The sequence below is a fragment of the Exophiala spinifera genome (assembly GCF_000836115.1).
Source record: "Exophiala spinifera strain CBS 89968 unplaced genomic scaffold supercont1.7, whole genome shotgun sequence".
Taxonomy (NCBI): domain Eukaryota; kingdom Fungi; phylum Ascomycota; class Eurotiomycetes; order Chaetothyriales; family Herpotrichiellaceae; genus Exophiala; species Exophiala spinifera.
In genome coordinates this window covers 1,625,766-1,646,323 of record NW_015622519.1, presented here as the reverse complement: position 1 = coordinate 1,646,323, position 20,558 = coordinate 1,625,766, and the positions used below count along the sequence as shown (strand labels likewise).

The following is a 20,558-nucleotide window of genomic DNA, read 5'->3' as shown; positions in this document are numbered from 1 at the left end:
TTTACCACAATGGTGCTTTGATGTCTGCTGTCTATCCGGTACAGTATCACCTCTCTTTGGCAACTTCTCCCTGTCTCACGCACATACACAGTCTAACTCTAGCTCGTGACAAGTAAAAAGACTCCAAAAGGCGCAATCTTCTCAGACTGATCGCCTTCTCTCGTCATTTCATGTGGTTGGAGAGGACGGACTTCTTGTCGATTCAGTCCCCAAAGTGGTGCAGGGTATTGGGATAATGCATTTGGGGGCCGTAGATGGTGACATTAGGCGGTGTCAGAAGCCGCTTCCCGGGTCCTTTGGTGTCTACTACGGGAGCGCAAATAGGCCAGTCCGAAGCATCACCCAAGCTTACCTGGGGACCTGATCAATCTGCATGAACATGACTATTTTGCACTATCGTAATTTGTTAATTTCACATCCCAGTCTAGAGACATGACTCCTCGACCTACCAAATGATTTGCTTTGCAGTTTTGCCTCGATGCGTCCTGTCAAATTGCTATTGTCACCCGCACAACTCATAACTGCCTGTCGCTATCGCACACCGCTCGTCTCGAAGACGCCGGTGTCGTTCAGAGTCAGCATCAGAAGAAGCATGGCGAGTCACCAGAAAAGTAAGTTCTATTCGCCTTTGATCCGATCGTACAGGGCTGAACCCAGCACGCAGCTCAATGGGACCAGGATATCGGCCCTCCAGTGTCTTTCCCAAGTGCAGCATCTCGACCTGGACGGGTTGAACTTACAGGCAAGACAGTAACGCTGCAGCCGTTGGCACCGAGACATGCTCTTGATCTATGGCCGGAGATCCAGGATGAGAAGACTGGCCACATCTGGACATACATGGGTGATGAGCCGTATCGAACACTTGAAGCTTTCCAGAGAGCCGTCACCACCAAATCCGAGTCTACGGACCTGGTCTTTTCTGCGATCATAAATAACCAAACCCACAAAGCTGTCGGATGGGCTTCCTACATGCGTATCGATCCCACCAACCGTGTGATGGAAGTCGGCAATATCCTATTTTCACCATCACTGCAACGAACCAAAGCTGCCACGGAGGCCATGTACCTCATGATGAAACACGCATTCGAGGACCTAGGCTATCGCAGGTATGAGTGGAAATGTGACAACCACAACCGGCCCTCGAAACGGGCCGCACTACGCTTTGGCTTTACCTTCGAAGGTGTGTTCAGACAGCACATTATATACAAAGGAAGGTCAAGGGATACTGCTTGGTTCTCCATAATTGACACGGAATGGCCCACGGTCAAGAATGCATTTGAGAAATGGCTGGATGATAGCAACTTTGACGATAATGGCACGCAGTTACACCGCTTAGAGGACTTCAGAGACGCGATGCCTGCGCAGAAGGGACCTATCACTCTTGAGGGGATAAGGTAATTGATAGATGATCGTAGATACTTCATAAGAATAAAGCTTCGCTACTGACACAGAGTCGAAGCAGTGAGAGATTCCAATAATTGTCGCGCCTGAGCGCTAGCTTTAGCCCTATGAAACAGAAGCCTAAGCTGACTTTTGCATCAAGCAAGTGTAAAGAGTGAGACTCGGAGAGAGCTTCAGCCCGACAACGCGGTTAGGGTTACTGAGTGAGCGACTCGAGCTCAGATGAATAGATGGCTAAATTCCGAAACGCCATGGTATTGGTTCAAGGTTTACCATTGTCGTGGCTATTCATTGTGATGCGCAATTGTTGTTTGCATTCACACAAACAAATAGTGCAGCTGAGCATGGCACGGGTACCCACCCGCGCCGGACGAGCAAAAGGTGCAGCGGCTGAAGAGATTGTTGTCCCCGTTAGGAAGTCAATAGGACCTCAATGATGGACATAGATGGAAAATCGCATGTCAATCTACCCTGGAGCCCGAACACAATAATCATTCTCGTCGCATATATGAATGACAGAAGGTGGCAAGTTGCAACCCTTTATCCCTGCTGATTCGGGACTAGTCCGCTTTTGGGTTCTGGTCTGCTCCTCCGCCCAAATTTCTCTGACCTGGCAAGAGCCACCACCGTGTTAAACCAGCTCTTCATCCTTAACGGCCTCGCATTGGGACCTGGCTGATTCTCTCTGGCTGCTGGACAGTCCAGAATTGATTACATCCGTCTCACATTCATCCATCAGGCTGTGGTCAAACGGCAATGTCCCTGAGGAAATCCACCCGCCTGTCCGCAACTCCTTCGTTGAACGTCACCACCAACGGAGCACCGTCAAATGCATCTGGACCGTCATTTGGCCAGTCGACAAGCAGAAGCCCTACTGGCTCAACTTTTGGTAGTCAGAGCGTCAACGATCCGTCCACCTCCATCAGTGATCCCGACGATTACGGTGAGGCTGCACGGGAAGCTCCACAAACCATGTCGTCAACAAAAATTACAACAAAGTCCTTGACACGACTCGATGATGATTCAAGCCCCCCGCACAACAATAGACGTGCTTCAGGTCGTCTTCGAAAACCGACCGAAAAAGCTCAGGCTTTAAGTGGGGTGAAGCCTGTCTCGTCGCCACCTTCGGACACCATTGTCATCAGCTCCTCTCGGGCCGCCGAAGAGCATTCTCAGTCTCAAAGGCATTCGACACCGCCTCAACCAAGAAAAGAGGTAGCACAGGAACCTCCCCAGGTTGCAGAAATTCCGGAAACCCCAACCATCACCAAAGCGCTCGCTGGGTCGCCATCTTCAGACAGCCTAGAAGAAATCCCCAACGCCGATGCCACCAATAATGATTCACCCTCAAGGAGGGTGTCACAGCGCGAACGGAAGCCGACGGCAAAAATTCTGGAAACCAGTTCGACGCCAGCACCACCGGCAATTGCTACCACCATCGCTACAACCAGCGCCACCTCATCCCCCGCGCCACAGAAACGTCTGGCGACTGAGATACCGGATCCGCGACCACGGAAGTCTGCTCGAGTCTCCCATTCGGGCGCCAATGTCCCTTCCAAACTTCGCTATTCGTTGTCTTCCAGCGCTGAAGAAGAAGCGACAGTGGCCGATGACCAAGCCGAGATACCCGAGACGCCGGCCAAGTCGAAGATTATTATTTTGAAGTTTAAAAGACCAACCCAGCCCATCGAGGCACCTCCCAGAAGAGAAGCAAAAAGGGTCGGTCGTCCACCATCAAAGAGACTCAAACGGAAGACTGTGGACGATCCACCGACCATCGACGTTGCGACGCCATCTTTGCCAGCCGTGCCACCCCGAAATACATGTGACTTGTTTTGTCTTTCGCCCTCTGCGCGCATTCTTGCATTTGCAAAGATTGCCCTACAGATGCCGGAGTCAGATGACGAAGAGGGAGACGATGTCCTGCCGGGCAGCGCGCAGGACTGGCACGTATACACACATCATTGGTGCCAGTGCAGGAAGCCACCACCCTTGAAACCAATGCGCACTAGTTCGGAAGAGCTCGCACGGGCGCTGATGCCCAACACGGTTTCAGACGGCACCAAGCAGAACCCTGTCGATTTGACGCAACCGGCGGCTTCTCCAGAAGTCGAACTACTATCGGCGCCGGTCAACACTATTCTTCGTGCGACTGATGCCGAACGACTGTCAAAGCTATTCGGTCCTCCTGCGGCTGAAACTCCGGCTAGGAGTGGTGGCCTGACGTCAAGTCCATTGACAGAACACGGGTTTTCAAACTCGCAAGTCAGGTCCTCTGGCCCAAGCCGAGCCGGATTGCAAGAGAGTGTGAATACTTATTGTTCTCCGTCGCTACCTGAATCCACCTCGGCGAAGAGGAGTTACGAAGACCGCATTCGCGAAGACTACGAAGCTTTGACGAAGATCAGGAAGATGGCCGAGGCGATGGGGGTATCGTGGGATTTTAATATGACTTACGACGACATCAACAATGCACTCATGCGTTCCGAGGGGCATTCGGCCACAAAGACATCCACTCACGGCCTATCTGAGGGTGTGTATGAAACTCGAGACATCTACGGACAGAATGCTGGTTTTGGTGTGCTTTACCCACCACTGCAACACCGCTCGAATGGATTGTCCTCGGTCAATGGCGTACGAGGAAACAGTCGGGAAAACATCAAAGAGTATGGTACGCCTGGGAACCTGGAACGTCAAACTGAGGCAGTATACGGAGCCACATCAACCGAACGCATTTCCGGAGATGGAGGTGCTTCTAGCTCTAAAGCCCGCCGGCAGTCATCGCCTCCTCGACCCAAGAGCTCAAGATTCAGAGTTGACCCAAGGGGGCTGAGAGGGGAATCGCCAGGGCCGGGAACGATTATTAACATTGATGAAAACAAACAAGGCTCTAGAAAACGAGCCAGGAGGTCAAGAGCAGCAGCATCAGAAGTACCGGTTGAAAACAGAAATTGAATTTGGGATCGACTTATCAAAGAAGAAGGCAGCTCAGCATAATGCAAAGGGGTGTGAGTTTGACAAAAGTACAGGACGAGCGATTTTTTCTTTTGTCTTGGAGACATTAGCGAGCCATGGGTATGGCCACGGGCATGGGAATGGACTAATTATTACTCCCGGGCGTCGAGATTATGGGACCGAACAATAGGAAAAGGGCATGCGTGCATAGCGGAACATGACAATAATGGGTGTCTCGATACAGAAGTATGAGGTCCGGGTCGAAGTACTGGGCGTTGATTTATACATTGGGCACCAATAAGAAGGATGTTTTTTTCGTAACAGGATGGCTTCTTTTCCCGAAGTATGGCGAGGGTACGGGATAGTAATAGGAGGAATCCAAGTGCTCCAAGTCCCTGAGATGATATAGTAGGTATGTACTGGTCGAGAATGAGACTTGATCATGTACATGTCAAGGTGCGCATTAGTGACGGTGTGTGATCGAAAAGGAGAGAATAGAGGGTGAAGTAATAACGAGAGTTGCATTCTTCCTTTTCCGTGGTGCAAGTTCTGTGTGAACATACTACCCACCTTCGGTACCGTAGCTGTCCGCAGATATCAAAGCCGTAGCTGGATACAGCACCTGGTACCCGACTACCCAGTGACACAACTGCACGTTTTCTCTCTCGTGCATGTCCTTGTTTAAATCGTCATTGGTGGAAGAGCGTTCTCCGCGTATCCCGTACGTAACTCGTACCTACGAGTAGATGGAGGACCTGTACCCTGTACTCCGGAGCCTGCACCTGGGGTCTGTGAAGTAGATGCCACCGTGGATAAATATGCCCCGTACGGACCTTGGGCAACCGCTGTGCTGTACCTATGTAGGTGGTGTGGAAATGTCCAAAGGGTACTTCCCAGACCTTGTATCGTTACAAATCCCTACAGGTAGGTAAAGGTGCAGGTCCAGGTCAGGTAGTCTAAGGTCCGTAGGACCGACCTCGGGATACGACTCTTGTGTCGTCGACTTTCTTATGTGTTGAACCCTCGTACCGTGCTTTGAGTAAGCCGTGCTTTGAGTAAGTAGTCTCCCAGTCTCCCAGTCTTTCAGTCTCCGAGTCTCTGACAGGAACGACAAGCCTTGGACAGGTGTCTGAGCATTTTGTTAATAGGTGGACGTGACTTGGACCTGCGACTGGTGGACCAGGGCTCACTAGGCCAACGTTAGGGGACCCCTGAAAAAATCGCGCGCCTTGAAGTTAGTTGATACTCCTTAATCCGTGGTTGGCTCTACAGTCACAAGCTGGGTGAGGTGAAATGAACTGTGTAGGCCCCACAAAATCGAAACTTGTTTTCTTGGGGCACGTAATAAGATTGCGCCCGTGGGTTGATGGCAAAGGCGAACTAACTAGTTCAAGGCGATATTGTTGGTATTGTTGTTTTCTTACGAGCCACGAGGGAAGTTGATAAACCGAGATACTGACGGAGGTCACTGACTCACCGACACACTGTACGCGAATTACTCGCGTAAGGGTACTCTGGAGATCACTGCAGCGCGCGTTTTTCGTTGTTGTTTTTTTTTTCCACAGGAAACAAGTGTACACTACTTCGCCCCAGGGGAGACGCGTGTGTTTTTTGGTCGTGTAGTTGACCTCGACTACGGGTGCTGTACATACATCCGCCTCGACGACGGGGAGAGAAGAGAGACTGTGTGTTTGTAATGCGTGGTGGATGATTTTTGTACAAAGAAGACGACGCCAAAAAGAAAACTCTTGAATCCTTCCGTGTCTTGACGGGACTGGCGACTTGGAGAACAACAGCGGCGAATTTAAGCAACCCGCTCAAAAAAAACGGACCATGGCAGAGGCTGAAGTTGTGGTCAAGAAGAGAGGTCGCCCCAAGAAAGTGGTGGCCACGCCGACGGAGGCTCAAGCAGAGGACCATGGAATCGTCACCAAGGCGACGCGAGGTAAGGAGTCTTCTTCTCCGTCGTCGTCTTCGTCTCCGTCTTCGTCTTCGTCTTACACAACGTCAGCGACCAAGAAAGTAGCAACGGCCACTTTGCCAACGTCAACGTCAACATTAGCAGCAACAGCGACAACGACGAAAAGGAAAAAGATTGCAAAGGAGTCGCAGACGTCAGTGCCTGAGCCAGAGTCGGTATCTGAATCAGCACCAGAGGTCAAGACCACGTCGACAAGGAAGAGAGTATCGAAAACTTCGACTCCCGTGGTCTCTTCAACTTCGACGTCGACTCTGACTGAGACTCCAGTTCAAGCCACCACCGTTGTCGAGTCTCACAAGTCTGAGGTTGACAATGTCAAAGCTTCAAAGACGTCGACTGTGACCAAGGCGAAAAAGGTGACCTCGGCTTCGTCTCCATCTGCAACTTCGACTTCGGCTGTTTCGAAGAATGCAAAAGCCAAGTCTCCTGTACCGGAACCAGAGGCAGTGGTCAGGGGCAATGTCGGCGTGGGTGTGTTGGTAGAAGCAGGAGAGACGGTCGTTGTGGACCAGCAGCAGCAGCAGCCGCAGAAACAAAACTCCCCATCACCGTCATTTCTAGCAATCTTACAACAAGCTCGAGGCTTCACTGATCGTTCCAAGGAATTGCATTCGAACATTTTGGAGTTTATCGAGTCGGTTGAGATACGAGGGAGTATCACATCAACAACGAAAGACCACTCACTGCACGACCATCATCAACAACAGCGACCAGCTTCTCCTCCCGATGACATCGTCTCGTCACCATCACCGTCACCGACGCAGAAACAGAAATCGTCGTCATCGTCATCATCATCAACACTTCCACGCCACCTTTTCCCTTCCTCGACGTGGCCCAAATATACCATCCCGCAATCGACCATGACTGCACTCGCTGCTCGTGGCGTTAGTGGTACGCATCCTTACTCGTCAGGTCAACGAAATCAGCCGAGCATGAAGAATGTCACTGCAAATGCCGGTGCAAATACAGGTGTGGGTGCTGGCACACAATTACCCCCTCGTCCGCGCCGCCCCGTGGATCCTAAACCAACACAAATGCCACTGGACCAACTTAAGAAGGACCCCAAGTTCCGAAAACTTTCAAGCAGGTGGACGAAACTCATATTTGCATTGCCCGTGGCTATTGTTAGTAGCTATGCGTTGTGGGAGAAGTGTAGGTTTTTTTCGCACTACCTGTCATCTTTTTAGCTCTGACCTCCCCTCTCGACTTTGATATGGATCGACTGACACATCACTCTTTGTTAGATAATGAGCAACAAGCGTATCAAGCTGCTCTGGAGGCCAAGAGGAGTCTACACGGCACTGCGGCCACGGATCTAGACCCTGTTAAACCTGTACTGACGGGAACGACGAAGTGAGTGTTAGAGAGGAGACAGAGTCAGAACACTGAGTGCCCTGTCGATATCTGCTCTCACGTCTCAGCGAAATAAATATTGACCTTCCAACTCATTCCCCCCTCAACTGTTGATGTATGTATGTACGAAGAAAATGCGGTTCTGTGTTCATGTCAAGGGTGAAAATATGCATGAACGAAACGGCTTCTTGCGTTCGTGTTCAGTGTGAAAACAATATTCTCAACTCTACGAGGCGTCGACCATGGCCACTCAAAAAGGCAGCATTGAATGCTCGCCTGTGTAGCTAGTGCTAATGTACTTACGATTCCAATGCTCTTGCCGTTGAATATATCACAGGTGCAAGCTGTCCTCAAAGCTCTCGCGTTGACGCAACTCTTTTCCCGATTTTAGACCGTTTCATGCAAGGCCACTTGGGCTCAGGTAGAACACCAGTCGTTCCATGCTATCCCGGCTCTTCGCCTGACTTTCATTTCATAAATCTCTTCCTCAATGATCACGTCAAGACTCATGTTCTCGTTCAAAGCTCGTGCCCAGCTTTTCTCACAATTTACTCTCAAAGGAGCAACCACCTTCCCATGCATCACCAGCGTCCAATTTCGTCCACGAACTTACCGCGCCAGGCTCTATGCATAGGTACCTCTTCCATCCATCCTTGGGTTCAAAGTCGCCCATGGCTTTGATCTTGTCTTCCCATCCGTTCCACACCGTAACATCAGGTAGGGCGTCTCGAGTCACGACGAAACTGTCTGCTCCATTCTCCGTCACGACCAGCGGGACAAGACTGCCGTCCTTGCCAGCTGGCGGTGTGTAGACTCGATCCGTTTCGCCGGAGAAGGAGAGAGACGTTGCTTCTTCGGTGAAGGTCTGAGCGGATCGGACCTTGTCGATGTACGGTGACGAAGTGAGTCCGTTGACTGCAGTCTTGTGGATGTCCTGTGTACCAACAACCCGGGTTAGTTATTGTTGAGCTGAGCATCTAAGAGGAAACAAAAGTTGCGGCAAGCATTACCTTGACGGCCAGGTATGTGTGGAACAGGACTTGGAAGTCGAAAGGCTCGCTGCCCTTGTTCTGGACGTGCATTTGGCACTCTAGTTTGTCCTTGCCCAGTGTGACACTGTAGACGAGACCGAAGTCGTACGGCCACTTCTTCTGTACCCCTGGGTCCAGCATCGAACTGCTCAGACCAAGGTCCAACTTCACGCTGCCGTCGGCTTTGCGTCCTACGTTCTCGCTCGTACTCTTTCCCAGGAACTCCCAGTGGCTGGTCCTCGCAAAGCCATGCTGTGGTAATTGTCCTGTTGCATGATCCTTTGGCGGGGGGCCGAAGACTGGGAAGACGAGAGGGATACCGCCGCGGATCGGTTTGGAGCCGTCGAGGACCGCTGCGTCAGAGAGGAAGAGCTGTTCTTTGCCATTCGACGTCTTCCATGATGTGACTGTCGCTCCGTACAGGTACACGGTGACTGAGTCTCCCGTGGGCAGGCGAGCCGTCAGGATATTGTCACTGAGATCGACCACCGGCTGGGCCATTGAAGGAGATACGGGGATCGAGGCGGGCTTGTTCTTGCGCTCCATGTGAAGAGCACGAAAGAGAGGTTATTATGTCCGGGTTGTAGGGTTTCCGAGATGTAATGAGAGGGGAACGGGAAGTTAGTGAGCAGGACCGGATTATGTCACGGACGGAGGAGAAGAAGAGAAGAGAGTCACAAAAAGGTTAAGAGGATGATTGAATATTCTGTCACTCAGGAAAAGGTCCCAGTCGCTGCCAGTACGGAGAGTATGTGGCATTCCTCATTCAATCTAGTGCATCGTATCTGACGCATCTTGTGCTTCTTGAGGCATGTTTCACCGTGAGCTAATGATTGGCCAGCCTTGCTCAGCCTTGGCTCCACCGACAACAATAAGTCTCAGCCTTGTCGATGCTGTCATAGACGGGAAATGGAGACGGAACAAAGAGTGCACTTCCTATTCCTACCTGTAGCACCGCTCACCCGCAGACACCAGTCTTTGTTTGTCTTTCTGGGACTCTAACCTTGTGCATAGCGAGAATCCGTTCACGGCCATGGGCAACTCTTCGTCCAAAGTCGCAGGCAAAGCTGCTGCAGGCGCAGCTCGCCGCCAGTACCCTTCTACATCGTCCATCGCCAACTCCGCGACCCAACCACCCACTGCTGCCTCAAGGACGAACCCCCATCCAGCCTCGTCCAAACCTACCGCTTCAAGCCAAGTACATCCAAGTCCAGCCATGTCTCCGCCAGTGGACGAAAAGACGCAAGCCATTGAGCTGGACGGAAGAGATCCGCAGTTCGGTTCAAGACTGCAGAGAATAGGTCCTGTCAAACTTCCCTCAGGTGTGAGACCCGAAGAAGCTTTCCCGACCTCGAGCGAGCCTATGCAGCCGGCACATAACCTTTTCCCCTCGACACAGAACAATCCCGCCGTGATACTCACACAGGCACGGCAGAGGATCAACAAGCAGTGGGAATTTGAAGGGGAAAATGGTGGACGGCCGAGTTTCCCTGGACGAACGCTGCTGAATTCAAAGGAGATCAAGGAAGCGCTAAGAATGCGAGACGAGGTAGGAAAGACGTCACAAGAGGTCGAGAAGCAAATGAAGCTGAAGCCTGGGGTTCTGGATCAACTTGTGGCTAAAGGAATGGTTGCAAATGCCTGAGAATCTGAATGGTTTCTCCTGGGCCATGCATCATCCCCTCCCTGTCTTTCCACAATTGCAATACTGGAATGACAAATCCATTGAACTGGCATGGTGCTCAAACGCTCCGTTCCATTTCGCCAAAGGCACTGATCCAGGCGTACTCTCGCATTTAACGCCACGCCCGCGAGATCTGGGGAAATTCTTTGTGCACACTACTTCTGTCAAGAAAAGCTCGCCATTCCCAGTTTCGGAACGCCTCAATATCGTCACCCAGCGAACCTGGCAATAGTACGAGGTGAGTGAGTCTTTGAGCTTTTCGACATTTGGGAACACTGCTAATTTTAGTTTTGTCCGGTATGCAGCCTGGACTATATCGTCAATATCTATATATATGTATAAGTGTATCTCGAAGCAAGGTACCATGTCAAGAAGCGGCCACTCCTCTCCTTGTACGAAAATATTCATCCATCTCCAGAAGCACAATGATGAGGTTATCAGCACACTTTTTGTTCCTCACAACGCTTCATTCGAAGTCTTACTCATTGTGTGACTGACAATGGATGAAAGGGAATGTGTTGGTGTGTTATTCACAGCACAATGCACTAGATCGGGTCGCCTTTGATCCGCGTCTCCATCAAGGCAAGTCTATCAAAGAACGACAAGTCGGTGAAATATAAACCCCCCTGTCGATATGCGACATCCCTTGAAGTCTTTTTCACGACTTCTTTACGAACTGAACAATCCTGAACCATGTCTAACGCACCGGAAATGCTTCCACTCACCTTTGGTGTTGAGATCGAACTTCTCTTCGCCGTTAACTTTGACATGCTCCAAACCCGTCAACCGTTAACGCCACTTCTCACTCTTCTCAGGGAAAACCTTCGGCCTGACCCAAGAGACCAACTAGTCGACGCCAACACTCAATGGGAAGACAAGCTATTATACGCCGCTGGCATTCTAAGAAAGAGAGGTCTAGAGTTTACTGTACATGATCCTCCCGATAACAGACCTGACGATGACGCAGAATTTTTCAGCAATTGGATGCTCACCTCAGAGACAGCGGTCCCAACTCCAGTTTCTAAAACCCAGGTTGCGAAGTGGTCGAACCTTCGTATCCTGACTTTAGACGGTTGGGATTTTATGGGGCTGGAGCTGATCTCTCGTATTCTTGACGCCCCAAACCCGCAGGCAAGCAACGGTGAGTCCGAAAGTTTGTCCCAAGTCAGCCGTTACCTTGAACTGATGACAAAAAGAACCTCGGCCCATCCGCATTTTGAATTCCTGGGCCATCCTGAAACAACGAGCATCCATGTCCACATCGGTCTATCGCCTTCCGCAACAGGCCAAAGGGCGATCCCTTTACACGTTCTTCGACATTTGGCATGGATCATCTTGACTTTCGAAGACACCATCACACTACTTCATCATCCTCAGCGTCACGGCTATCACCGCACAAAGAGCGAAAGTCACGCCCTCCCAAACCGTGTTGGATATGGCTTCCGCTTATATGAACATGTCCATCAGTGTCAGCCATTTGATCCTGTCAAGGCCTTCTTCTCGATCTTCAACTTTAGCATCACCGATGAGAACGAAGGTCTCGATGAACTAAGGCACATTGTGTGTGGCACAAGAGCGTGGTCAGGGGATATTTCCTTCTACCGTGCCTACTTTGTCAACTTCTGCAATATTGTGCCGTCGGATCCATGGTCTACGAAGACCACGGTGGAATTCAGGCAGCATCACGGCACTCTGGACCAGAAGGACATCAGTGAGTGGATCGCCTTCGTCACGGCGCTGGTCAGAGCGGCAGAGAAGAAAGCATACGAAGTCCCAACCAAGGGTGCGCTAATCCAGGAACTGCCAGGCTCATTGGATGGCGCAACTGTCCACGACTCGCCTCGACTGGTGGAAGAACTGTCAAAGTACGCAAGTATCCTGAAAACCCCAAAGCGGTCACTGAAGCAGCTTTTTGACCTTCTGGACCTTCCCATCGAACGACGTCAGTACTGGTGGGCTCGGGCCGTGAACTTCCAAACTCTTTTGCGCCAGGGTGGATTTCGGTACAAACAGTGCCGCCTTCTTTCATTGTGTAAGGAGCCGCGTCTCCGAGATTGCGAAGGCTGGCGAGAAGGAGAGTTAGACGATCCTCCATGGGATCTGGAAGAAGGAGATAGCAGTGGTGACAGTAGCGGCTTGGGGATAAGCACTCCACGGTCTTCTTTTGAGTGATTAGTTTGGCCCTGTTGGCCATCTTGATAGTCTCCGAATTTTTTGAAAAGCAGTTTGCTTTTGCGTTGATCTTTGGGCTTCCCTTGGTAGCGCTCTTCTGATATTATTATTGTTGTTTGTTGAGGACGAACAAATGTGCCTTGGATTTAGTATAACATTCTCAGCTATGCATTACTCGTCACGAGAGCCATTTATGACAATCTTCGTCTCTTACTTCTCACCCACAACCACCGACGTACAGTCCACTACAGTTTGTGACAAAGAATACCAAAGTACCGAAGCTTCAAAGGGAAGGCAGTTCATACGAGACGAATGTACATTCTGGGACTATGTGAAATATATAGACCTTTTGACCATCCATTAGACCACTTCAATCTCAAGTCGTTCGGTTTGGTCAATTTTTGACTAGTGTCTTGTCTTGAACGGTACCACCGACTCAAGCTACAGCTTAGACGCCCCTTTCCCGCCTCGGGCGGTGACGGTCTCAATCTCAATCTCACTGGTGCATAATATCAAGGTATCCTCGAGCGCGGGGACGCGGTACTTGAGGTTGACGGCCTGATAGTCCTCGCTGGCCAACATGTCGGCGAAGTGCAAGATGGACGGGTACGACGCGAGGGCGAACTCGTCCCAGCCTTTCTGGTGGCCGGCGCCCTTTGTTGTCGTCGTCGTCGTCGTCGTCGTCTTCGTCGTCGTGGCGGCGGCGGCGGTGGAGGAGGAAGAAGAAGAAGAGGAGGAGGAGGAGCCGGCAGACGACACGATGTTTCCTACAAGTTTGGCGTTGCCGCCGCGTCGAGACCCGATGCTCTCGGCAAACGCCTTGCCGTACTGCAGGTACGAGTCCTTCAGGCCCGGTTTGAAGGCGAGGAGGTTGAGCATGGACAACGGCGACGAGCCCGCCTTTGTGTCCTTGAAGGACCGGATCCACCCGAGGAGCTCCGACGACATCTCGAGCGTCTGGGACGACGCCCCGAGTCTCGGCGTGTCCAGCGCGCCCGTGAGCGGCGGGACGGACGACGGGGGCGGGTGCAGGACGCCGTCGTTGGTCGACGCGAAGTCCTTGGTCAGGCGTGACGGGATGCCCGCGACCGCGGACCAGTGGCACGCGATTTGCGACGCCAGCGTCTCCGGGAGCGCGTCACTGCCGAGCACGATCAGGAGGACGTCCCATGGTCGAGACGGCCGGAGGAGTGTGTCGGCTTCGATCTTGGTCGGCGTGATGATCCAGCGGATCACTTTGGAGATGGTGAGTGGCTGGACCGCCGTCGATTTGAGAGATCCCACAAAGGAAGAGATGGTGGCGGTTGGTGCGAGCGAGATGAGGTGTAGTGTCGCGAGAGGCATGTCTGTCTGTCTGTCTGTCTGTCTGTCTGTCTGTCTGTCTGTCTGTCTGTCTGTCTGTCTGTCTGTCTGTCTGTCTGTCTGTCTGTCTGTCTGTCTGTCTGTCTGTCTGTCTGTCTGTCTGTCTGTCTGTCTGTCTGTCTGTCTGTCTGGATGAGTGGTCTTGTCGTCGTAGCGGCACCTCTACGTACTGGGTATAGGTAGGTAATAGGGAAGAGACGCGACCGGAATGAGTAGGGATCTGAGATGACACTCCTCTTTTGACGAGGGAGTAAAGAGATTTGTAGCAAGGCCGTGGAACAGCAGTATCTAGGTGACCTAGGAGGAATATAAGACAGTCACCGTCACCAGAATGAGGGTCGGCTTCTTTCTCAGTTACCCGACGCACGGTACGAGAGCGAGAAGATTCGGCTCTTGGATCGATTTACGGCCATGTTCTTTTGTCGAACCGAACAAGTTGATACGCGGCGCCCGTCTCCCAGCCTCGGCTGTCTGGAGAATACCTCCTCGTCTTGAAAGATGTGGAGATCATGATAGAATAATCACAACTCGTATTGTACGAGTTACGTGCGGAGTAGAGCCCGATCCTGATCTAATCTAATCTCCAGCCTCGTCTGGGGACTTCGACATGTACCGGAAACTTTTTTTTCTTGGGGGTACCAGAGACAAAACGACCTCTGCCCGTACACGACTCGCATTTCGGCAACACGACACAAATACCCTGCCTCACTCACACTAGATCCCTTCTCCTCTTGTCCACTTGCAGTCTTCTTTCTGCTGTTGTCTTGACGAACCATCTCACTTCGACAAGGAAGGCACCATGGCGGGCCTCAATCCTCTTCCACCGTCGCACGTCCACAGCACCGTCCGCCTCACGCACGCCCAAGCACACACCTACCTCTCTTCGTTCCTCGAGCAGACGGAAATCGACGCAGCGTACCGTCCGGACTCGACACTCACCGAACGTGGACCTCAGGCCGTCAGCACCGGCTCCAACCCGAACCTCACCCTCCACCACCTCAAGCGCATCTTGCAAGGCATAGAAGGAAAACAAATCATTTCCACTCTCGACCTTGATCATGCTGACGCTGACGCCGTGGGGGCCACCACCACCAACACCTCATCCCCAACCACCAAACGTACCAGGGAGGCCGCCGATGCAGACGCTGACGGGGACCAATCTAAAGGTGCAAAACGCCGTCAGTACCTTTACGAGTCCCACGAAGGCCGCACAGGTCCGGCAGACGATGAAGGTGACGAACCAGCGGTGACGACCACCGAGGACCTGGATGGCTGGCAGGATGCAGAGGAATATGCCCTCGCTCAGACGGAGGGCAATCTCGATCTGACAAACGAAGATCGGCATCCTGGCGCGGACCTGCCTGAGCCCGCCAACCCAGAGGAAGAAGCAGAACTTTTAAATGTCGAGGTTGAAGACGATGCTGGTTCCGACGCAAACACAAAATCACAAAAGCCAGCCGTGAGTAAAAAGGACAAGGACGAGAGAAGAAAGTTGAAAAAGCAGCGCAGAAAGCAAGAGAAGACAAAGACTGCAGAAGTCAAGAGAAGACAAGCCGCAAAAGACTAGAAGAAGGCGTCATTTCTCCCACATGATCATTCTTTTCTACATCTTCTCCAGGAGCGACAAATGGCTTCGCGTCGTCCATTGTCCAACTCCATGGAGAAATGATCAGATCAGATCAGCATCCAAACATGCAGCTTCTTAGCACGCATGCGATCTGATGCGACCTCTCAAGACTGGTAGCCGCCAAAGGGGCCAATGTTGTCCTGCTGCACCTATCTGTCAAGACTGCCTGCAAGACAACCCAGATCGAGACAAGAGGATGGTTGGCCACAAGGCCTTCGCAATCAACTCGTTCATACCTCATTCTAGCTGTAGACCAGCAAGATAGAGGACACTTCACAACTCTCGGTCCTTTGCTTTCACAACCTCTGCATCGACTACTTTCTCGTCCAGCTCGACAATCTTGCCATTGGACGATAGCTTGGGGCCTTTCCAACCTAAAGCTGCTAGTCTCTCAGCCAATATGGGATGGCTGTAGTGATAGCTGGCATACATCCAGTCTGCGTCCATTGTGCTGAGATTCTGGACCTGGAGTTTGATCAGACTCCTCGCAAGTTCCTTTTGAAACCCAAGGTCCAATGCAAATTTATCGGCCTCGAACTCGAACTTGCGAGAGAGGATGTTCATCAACAGTTTCACAACTGCGTCCATCGGAGCCAAGGCGTCAGAGAAGAGAATGAATCCGATGATGATGGGGTGGGAGTCGTGGAATCCAAAGGCCGAGTACAAGGAATGGTTGTCAATGAAGACGCTAAACAGGGCGAAGATGTAGAACATGTGGAACTAAAGCATGGTTAGTCGAGGAAATGGGGCCCTCCTGAACCTCACATACCTGTGCGATAGCGAACAGTTTCGTGGTATGCGACAGACTCCAATGACCAAGCTCATGACCAAGAACTGCAACAACCTCTTGTGGTTCACTCTTCTCAATCAATGTATCGTAGATGACAATATGTTTTTTCCATGGAAGACCGAAAAAGTACGCGTTGCTGTGTGCACTCCGTTTGCTCCCATCAATGACGTACAGCGACTTTAATGGGAACTTGAGTCTCGATGCAAGTGCTTCGACGCCCGACTTCAGCTCACCCGGTTCGAGAGGTGACAACTTGTTGAAGAGTGGCAGAATGAAAATTGGATAGATTGTGATGCCGAAGAGCTGGACAGCAATCCCGAACAGCCAGAGGTAGTAGAAGAATCTGGTGCCTGTGACCTGAATGATCTTCAGGAATGCACTGAGAAGCGGTGTACCGAGTGCGACCATCAGCGCCTGACCCTTCAGCATGTCCGTGAGCCAGAGTTTGACAGTCTGTTTGTTGAAGCCAAATTTCTCCTCCAACACGAAAGTTCCATAGTACGAGACCGGTAGCGAGAGGGCTTGGGAAATCAAGTTGAACGTCAGGAAGAAGAGAACCGTGTGGGAGATCTCGCCGGAGAATCGTTCAGGGAGGAAGCGCGTCAGCCAGATGCCAGTCAGCGACCAGAGTTTGGGGAGGATATCGTATTGAATGAAGAGGACGTTTTGGATCTGAGAATACAAGCCTGAGACGAAATCGAATCTCGCTTTTGCTCGACCATATGCCTGCGGATGAAAGAGTGGTCAGTCGGCGCACATGTGTGAAAACAGCGAGACAGGGTTTCTCACTTGGCTCTGGTCGAATACATCTTGCGAGATTTCATCTTCCAGTGTCTTGGGCGGCTTCTTCTTTTGCAACACCTTGTACTGTCTCAAGGACAATAGCCCTTCGAGAACATACTGGCCCAGGGAGAAGCCGAGGATTAGTCGTTTCCAAGGGAATCCGGGCCTGTCCAGGAATGCGGCAAGTCGCTGATGTATGGTTAGCGCAGGCCGACCATCAATGCCTCCCAAACAGAGTACGTACCGTGGGGAAATCACTCAGCATCCGTAGCAGGGATGCCATGATACAGATCTCGAGGCCAGTTGAAAGTAGGAGAACTTGCCAATGAGATAGAATTACACGCTGTGGTGTCGAAATGCACGAGGGTATGCTTTGGCCTTGGGTATATGTTTCCCGCGTACGAGTAAGTAAGTACACAGGGTCAGCGCGACCCGAAATGGGCAACTGCGGCGAAGCAGACGAGACCTCTAGCTCATTTTTCCATTCCAGCATATTTCGGCGATCGTAAACTATTGCGAGGCTCAAAGCGCTTTGAACAAGGCTAGGGAAGCAAAGCACAAAAGAAACTGGTCCTTGCTCAACACCACCATCGCCGCCCACCGTTCGAATCGTCACCTCTCCCTTCTTATCGTCGTCCGTTTACAAAATGTGCCGCATATGTGGACGGGTGGTCAAGTGCATCTTCGATACGATGCCGTCCCGAGTACGCCATGTTCCGGCGAGAAGGTGAGCTGCGCTCCTCCATACCTTACCTATTGTTGTATTCTGTCTCGCCGGTAAGATCGGACTAACCTGGAGCCATTACCAGGGCCTTCACAACGATCCGGCGATTAGCAACACCTAGCACATCCATAGCACAGTCCGCACCGTCGCCAACGCTCTCGCTGGCACGAGCATTCTCTGCCATGTCTCTCAGCACCCGTACACCCATAAACACACCCCTCTCGGGAATGTCCACAGTACTCAGTAGAAGCACTAGTGGACCATCAATATCGTCCTCGTACGGTACACCTGGCCCCGGATCGTCGTCGAGAGGATTTTCCACGTCTGCGGCTCTCCAGGGTTATCGGAGACGCTCAGACACATATAATCCTTCCAGACGTGTGCAGAAGCGGCGGCATGGTTATCTGGCTAGACTGAAGACAAGAGGCGGGCAAGCAGTACTGAAACGGAGGAAACTGAAGCGCAGAACGTATCTCAGTCACTAGTCGAGACGTGGAAGCAAAGGCAATACCTGCGACGCCAACCGTGATCGCTGATGCCGTTCGCGGTGAGCCTTGAGTTTGTGTTGGGTTCGTGTCAGCTGTAGGCCATGTTCAATGTACAAAATCCAGTTCGAATTATAATCACGAAGTTTAAAACATGCAAAAGCAAACTGGATTCCAAGCCAGTCTTGCTAATGGAAGCTGAAGTTATACGAGAAGCATTCGGATTTCATTTCATGCCGTTTATTAGCGGCTTTGTATTTTTTATCTATATCCTACACCTGAGGCTGCGAAGAAGTCTTCTCCTCATCCCGCAGGTGCGAAAAGCTCTGAGCCTCAAATTTGGGCTCTTCGACGACTTTGCTAGCCTCTGTCTGCATTGGGCTCAAACCCCAACGCTCAAACATGGCCTTGTCCTCATCCCAGCCATTGCACTCCGTGGTCAACATCTTCTCGCCTGTGAAGATTGCATTGGCTCCTGCCATGAAGCAAAGCATCTGCTCGCTCTCTGGCATGGTGACTCTTCCTGCTGCGATTCTGATGATGGTCTTTGGCATGACTAAGCGTGCAGTCGCGATGCATCTGACCATATCCTCCAGCTTCACAGGATCTTGCCCGAACATCGGTGTTCCCTTGATAGGAACAAGTTTGTTGACGGGGAACGATTCTGGGTGTTCAGGCAGCGTGGCCAGCGTATGAATGAGTCCTACGTGATCGGTGCGTGGAGTTTCGCCGAGTCCAAGAATGCCACCACTGCAAACGTGAATACCTGCTTCACGAACATTCTCCAGTGTCTGTAGGCGCTCATCGTAGCTTCTGGTGGTGATGACATTTGGGTAATGTTCTCTTGACGTGTCGACGTTGTGGTTGTATGCCGTCAATCCGGCTTCTTTCAACTCCTTGGCCTGCTGCTTGTCCAGCATACCGAGGGTGACACAGGCTTCCATGCCCAGCGATCTGACTCCTTTAACCATGTCGACAATGTTCTTCATACCTCTTGTCCGACCACGCATGTCTCGCCAAGCGGCTCCCATGCAGAAGCGGTTGGACCCATTAGCCTTTGCGATCTTTGCTGCCTCGATCACCGAGTCGACTGTAGAAAGCTTGGTGGCTTGTAGATTGGTCTTGTACCGAGATGACTGAGCGCAGTAGGAGCAATCTTCGGTGCACCCGCCTGTCTTGATGTTCATCAATGTGCACAATTGTACAGCCGAAGGCTTATGGAATCTGCGGTGGACGGTGCCCTGGAGGAAGAGTCAGTACATGGAATGTCTTATGTTATACGCAACAGTCCACTCACAGCAGCAAAGGCAAGTTCCATCAGAGGAGTCTGATGTATTTGGGAGATCTCTTCCTTGGTCCAGTTGTTGCGAGGGCCGGTTGCGTTGACTGCTTGGTCGAAGACAGAGCGCGACTGCGGCGGCGGTGGGGGGGAGGACTGAGCCAGGCCAGGACCGCCTCGAGGCACATCATGGACGATGCTGTAGTACCTCACCGCAGGCACCTTTCTGGCGCCTCGAACAACACAGCGACTCATGAAGGCTGGATCCATGGCGAGAGGTCGGAGTGTCAACGGGATTCCAGGTGATATGGTTGGCGGGGAGGAGCAGAAATGCCTTACTTGTACCTGGGATTAGTGTGCTTGAGATCGGACAGGCGAGAGCGAAGAGCGATCGATGGGCGGCGGTAACTGGTGAGGGAGGGGCTAGTGAGGCCACCGATGGATCGCTGCGCTGGTGGTTGAGCTCCCGCGTCCGTCTCCGCTGCCGGCGATTTGTGCTGTGCCTGTGCCTGTGGGCTTTTTTTCTGCTGAGAAATTCGGTGATGCGTTTTGGCTTTTTGCTGGGCCTCAATCAGCGTCTTTAGGCGGGCGATCGATCCTGACAGTGACTCCAATTGGAGGCCAATGGACCGTCTCCGTTCTCTCGTCGTCGTCTTGTTCTGTCCCTGTGTGAGGCCGGCCCGTCCATCCTCGGCTTCCGAGGCACCAATACCATAAGACCTGCTATCTTAAAGCCTTGCAGAAATTATATGTAGGTATTATACAGAAGCTCCGCATCTTGCCCGTACAATCTCCAGCTCCCGACTGCTCGGCACAAACACGGCTGATTGCTTCTTCTGTGGAATACAGGTAGCCATATGTCCAGCCAGGCCATATCGTCTTTAGTAGGGCAGCCCGCTATCCAGCATCAGTCCATCTTCGCATAATGGCA

General features: G+C 51.8%; 10 protein-coding genes across 10 annotated transcripts; 6 read left to right on the top strand and 4 right to left on the bottom strand.

The window, feature by feature from the left end:
- Positions 1-592: 592 nt before the first annotated feature.
- Positions 593-1,398, top strand: PV08_09589 (uncharacterized protein; the record flags this gene model as incomplete). Its single annotated transcript, XM_016383905.1, has 2 exons — positions 593-611; positions 665-1,398. 2 exons carry the CDS (start codon positions 593-595, stop codon positions 1,396-1,398), a joined length of 753 nt encoding a protein of 250 aa, XP_016232528.1.
- Positions 1,399-2,157: 759 nt separating this feature from the next.
- On the top strand, positions 2,158-4,356 carry PV08_09588 (uncharacterized protein; the record flags this gene model as incomplete). Its single annotated transcript, XM_016383904.1, has 1 exon — positions 2,158-4,356. The coding sequence occupies one exon, from the start codon at positions 2,158-2,160 to the stop codon at positions 4,354-4,356; it is 2,199 nt and encodes a 732-aa protein (XP_016232527.1).
- Positions 4,357-6,189: 1,833 nt separating this feature from the next.
- On the top strand, positions 6,190-7,694 carry PV08_09587 (uncharacterized protein; the record flags this gene model as incomplete). Its single annotated transcript, XM_016383903.1, has 2 exons — positions 6,190-7,489; positions 7,582-7,694. The coding sequence occupies 2 exons, from the start codon at positions 6,190-6,192 to the stop codon at positions 7,692-7,694; spliced, it is 1,413 nt and encodes a 470-aa protein (XP_016232526.1).
- A 537-nt stretch (positions 7,695-8,231) lies between these two features.
- Positions 8,232-9,267, bottom strand: PV08_09586 (uncharacterized protein; the record flags this gene model as incomplete). The annotated part of the gene is made up of 2 exons (XM_016383902.1): positions 8,232-8,624; positions 8,701-9,267. 2 exons carry the CDS (start codon positions 9,265-9,267, stop codon positions 8,232-8,234), a joined length of 960 nt encoding a protein of 319 aa, XP_016232525.1.
- Positions 9,268-9,754: 487 nt separating this feature from the next.
- On the top strand, positions 9,755-10,366 carry PV08_09585 (uncharacterized protein; the record flags this gene model as incomplete). The annotated part of the gene is made up of 1 exon (XM_016383901.1): positions 9,755-10,366. The coding sequence occupies one exon, from the start codon at positions 9,755-9,757 to the stop codon at positions 10,364-10,366; it is 612 nt and encodes a 203-aa protein (XP_016232524.1).
- A 732-nt stretch (positions 10,367-11,098) lies between these two features.
- PV08_09584 (uncharacterized protein) lies at positions 11,099-12,577 on the top strand (the record flags this gene model as incomplete). The annotated part of the gene is made up of 1 exon (XM_016383900.1): positions 11,099-12,577. The coding sequence occupies one exon, from the start codon at positions 11,099-11,101 to the stop codon at positions 12,575-12,577; it is 1,479 nt and encodes a 492-aa protein (XP_016232523.1).
- A 441-nt stretch (positions 12,578-13,018) lies between these two features.
- Positions 13,019-13,921, bottom strand: PV08_09583 (uncharacterized protein; the record flags this gene model as incomplete). Its single annotated transcript, XM_016383899.1, has 1 exon — positions 13,019-13,921. One exon carries the CDS (start codon positions 13,919-13,921, stop codon positions 13,019-13,021), a length of 903 nt encoding a protein of 300 aa, XP_016232522.1.
- An 817-nt stretch (positions 13,922-14,738) lies between these two features.
- PV08_09582 (uncharacterized protein) lies at positions 14,739-15,506 on the top strand (the record flags this gene model as incomplete). The annotated part of the gene is made up of 1 exon (XM_016383898.1): positions 14,739-15,506. One exon carries the CDS (start codon positions 14,739-14,741, stop codon positions 15,504-15,506), a length of 768 nt encoding a protein of 255 aa, XP_016232521.1.
- A 333-nt stretch (positions 15,507-15,839) lies between these two features.
- Positions 15,840-17,422, bottom strand: PV08_09581 (uncharacterized protein; the record flags this gene model as incomplete). Its single annotated transcript, XM_016383897.1, has 4 exons — positions 15,840-16,286; positions 16,336-17,082; positions 17,146-17,328; positions 17,384-17,422. The coding sequence occupies 4 exons, from the start codon at positions 17,420-17,422 to the stop codon at positions 15,840-15,842; spliced, it is 1,416 nt and encodes a 471-aa protein (XP_016232520.1).
- A 1,198-nt stretch (positions 17,423-18,620) lies between these two features.
- Positions 18,621-19,897, bottom strand: PV08_09580 (biotin synthase; the record flags this gene model as incomplete). Its single annotated transcript, XM_016383896.1, has 2 exons — positions 18,621-19,589; positions 19,646-19,897. The coding sequence occupies 2 exons, from the start codon at positions 19,895-19,897 to the stop codon at positions 18,621-18,623; spliced, it is 1,221 nt and encodes a 406-aa protein (XP_016232519.1).
- Positions 19,898-20,558: the final 661 nt, after the last annotated feature.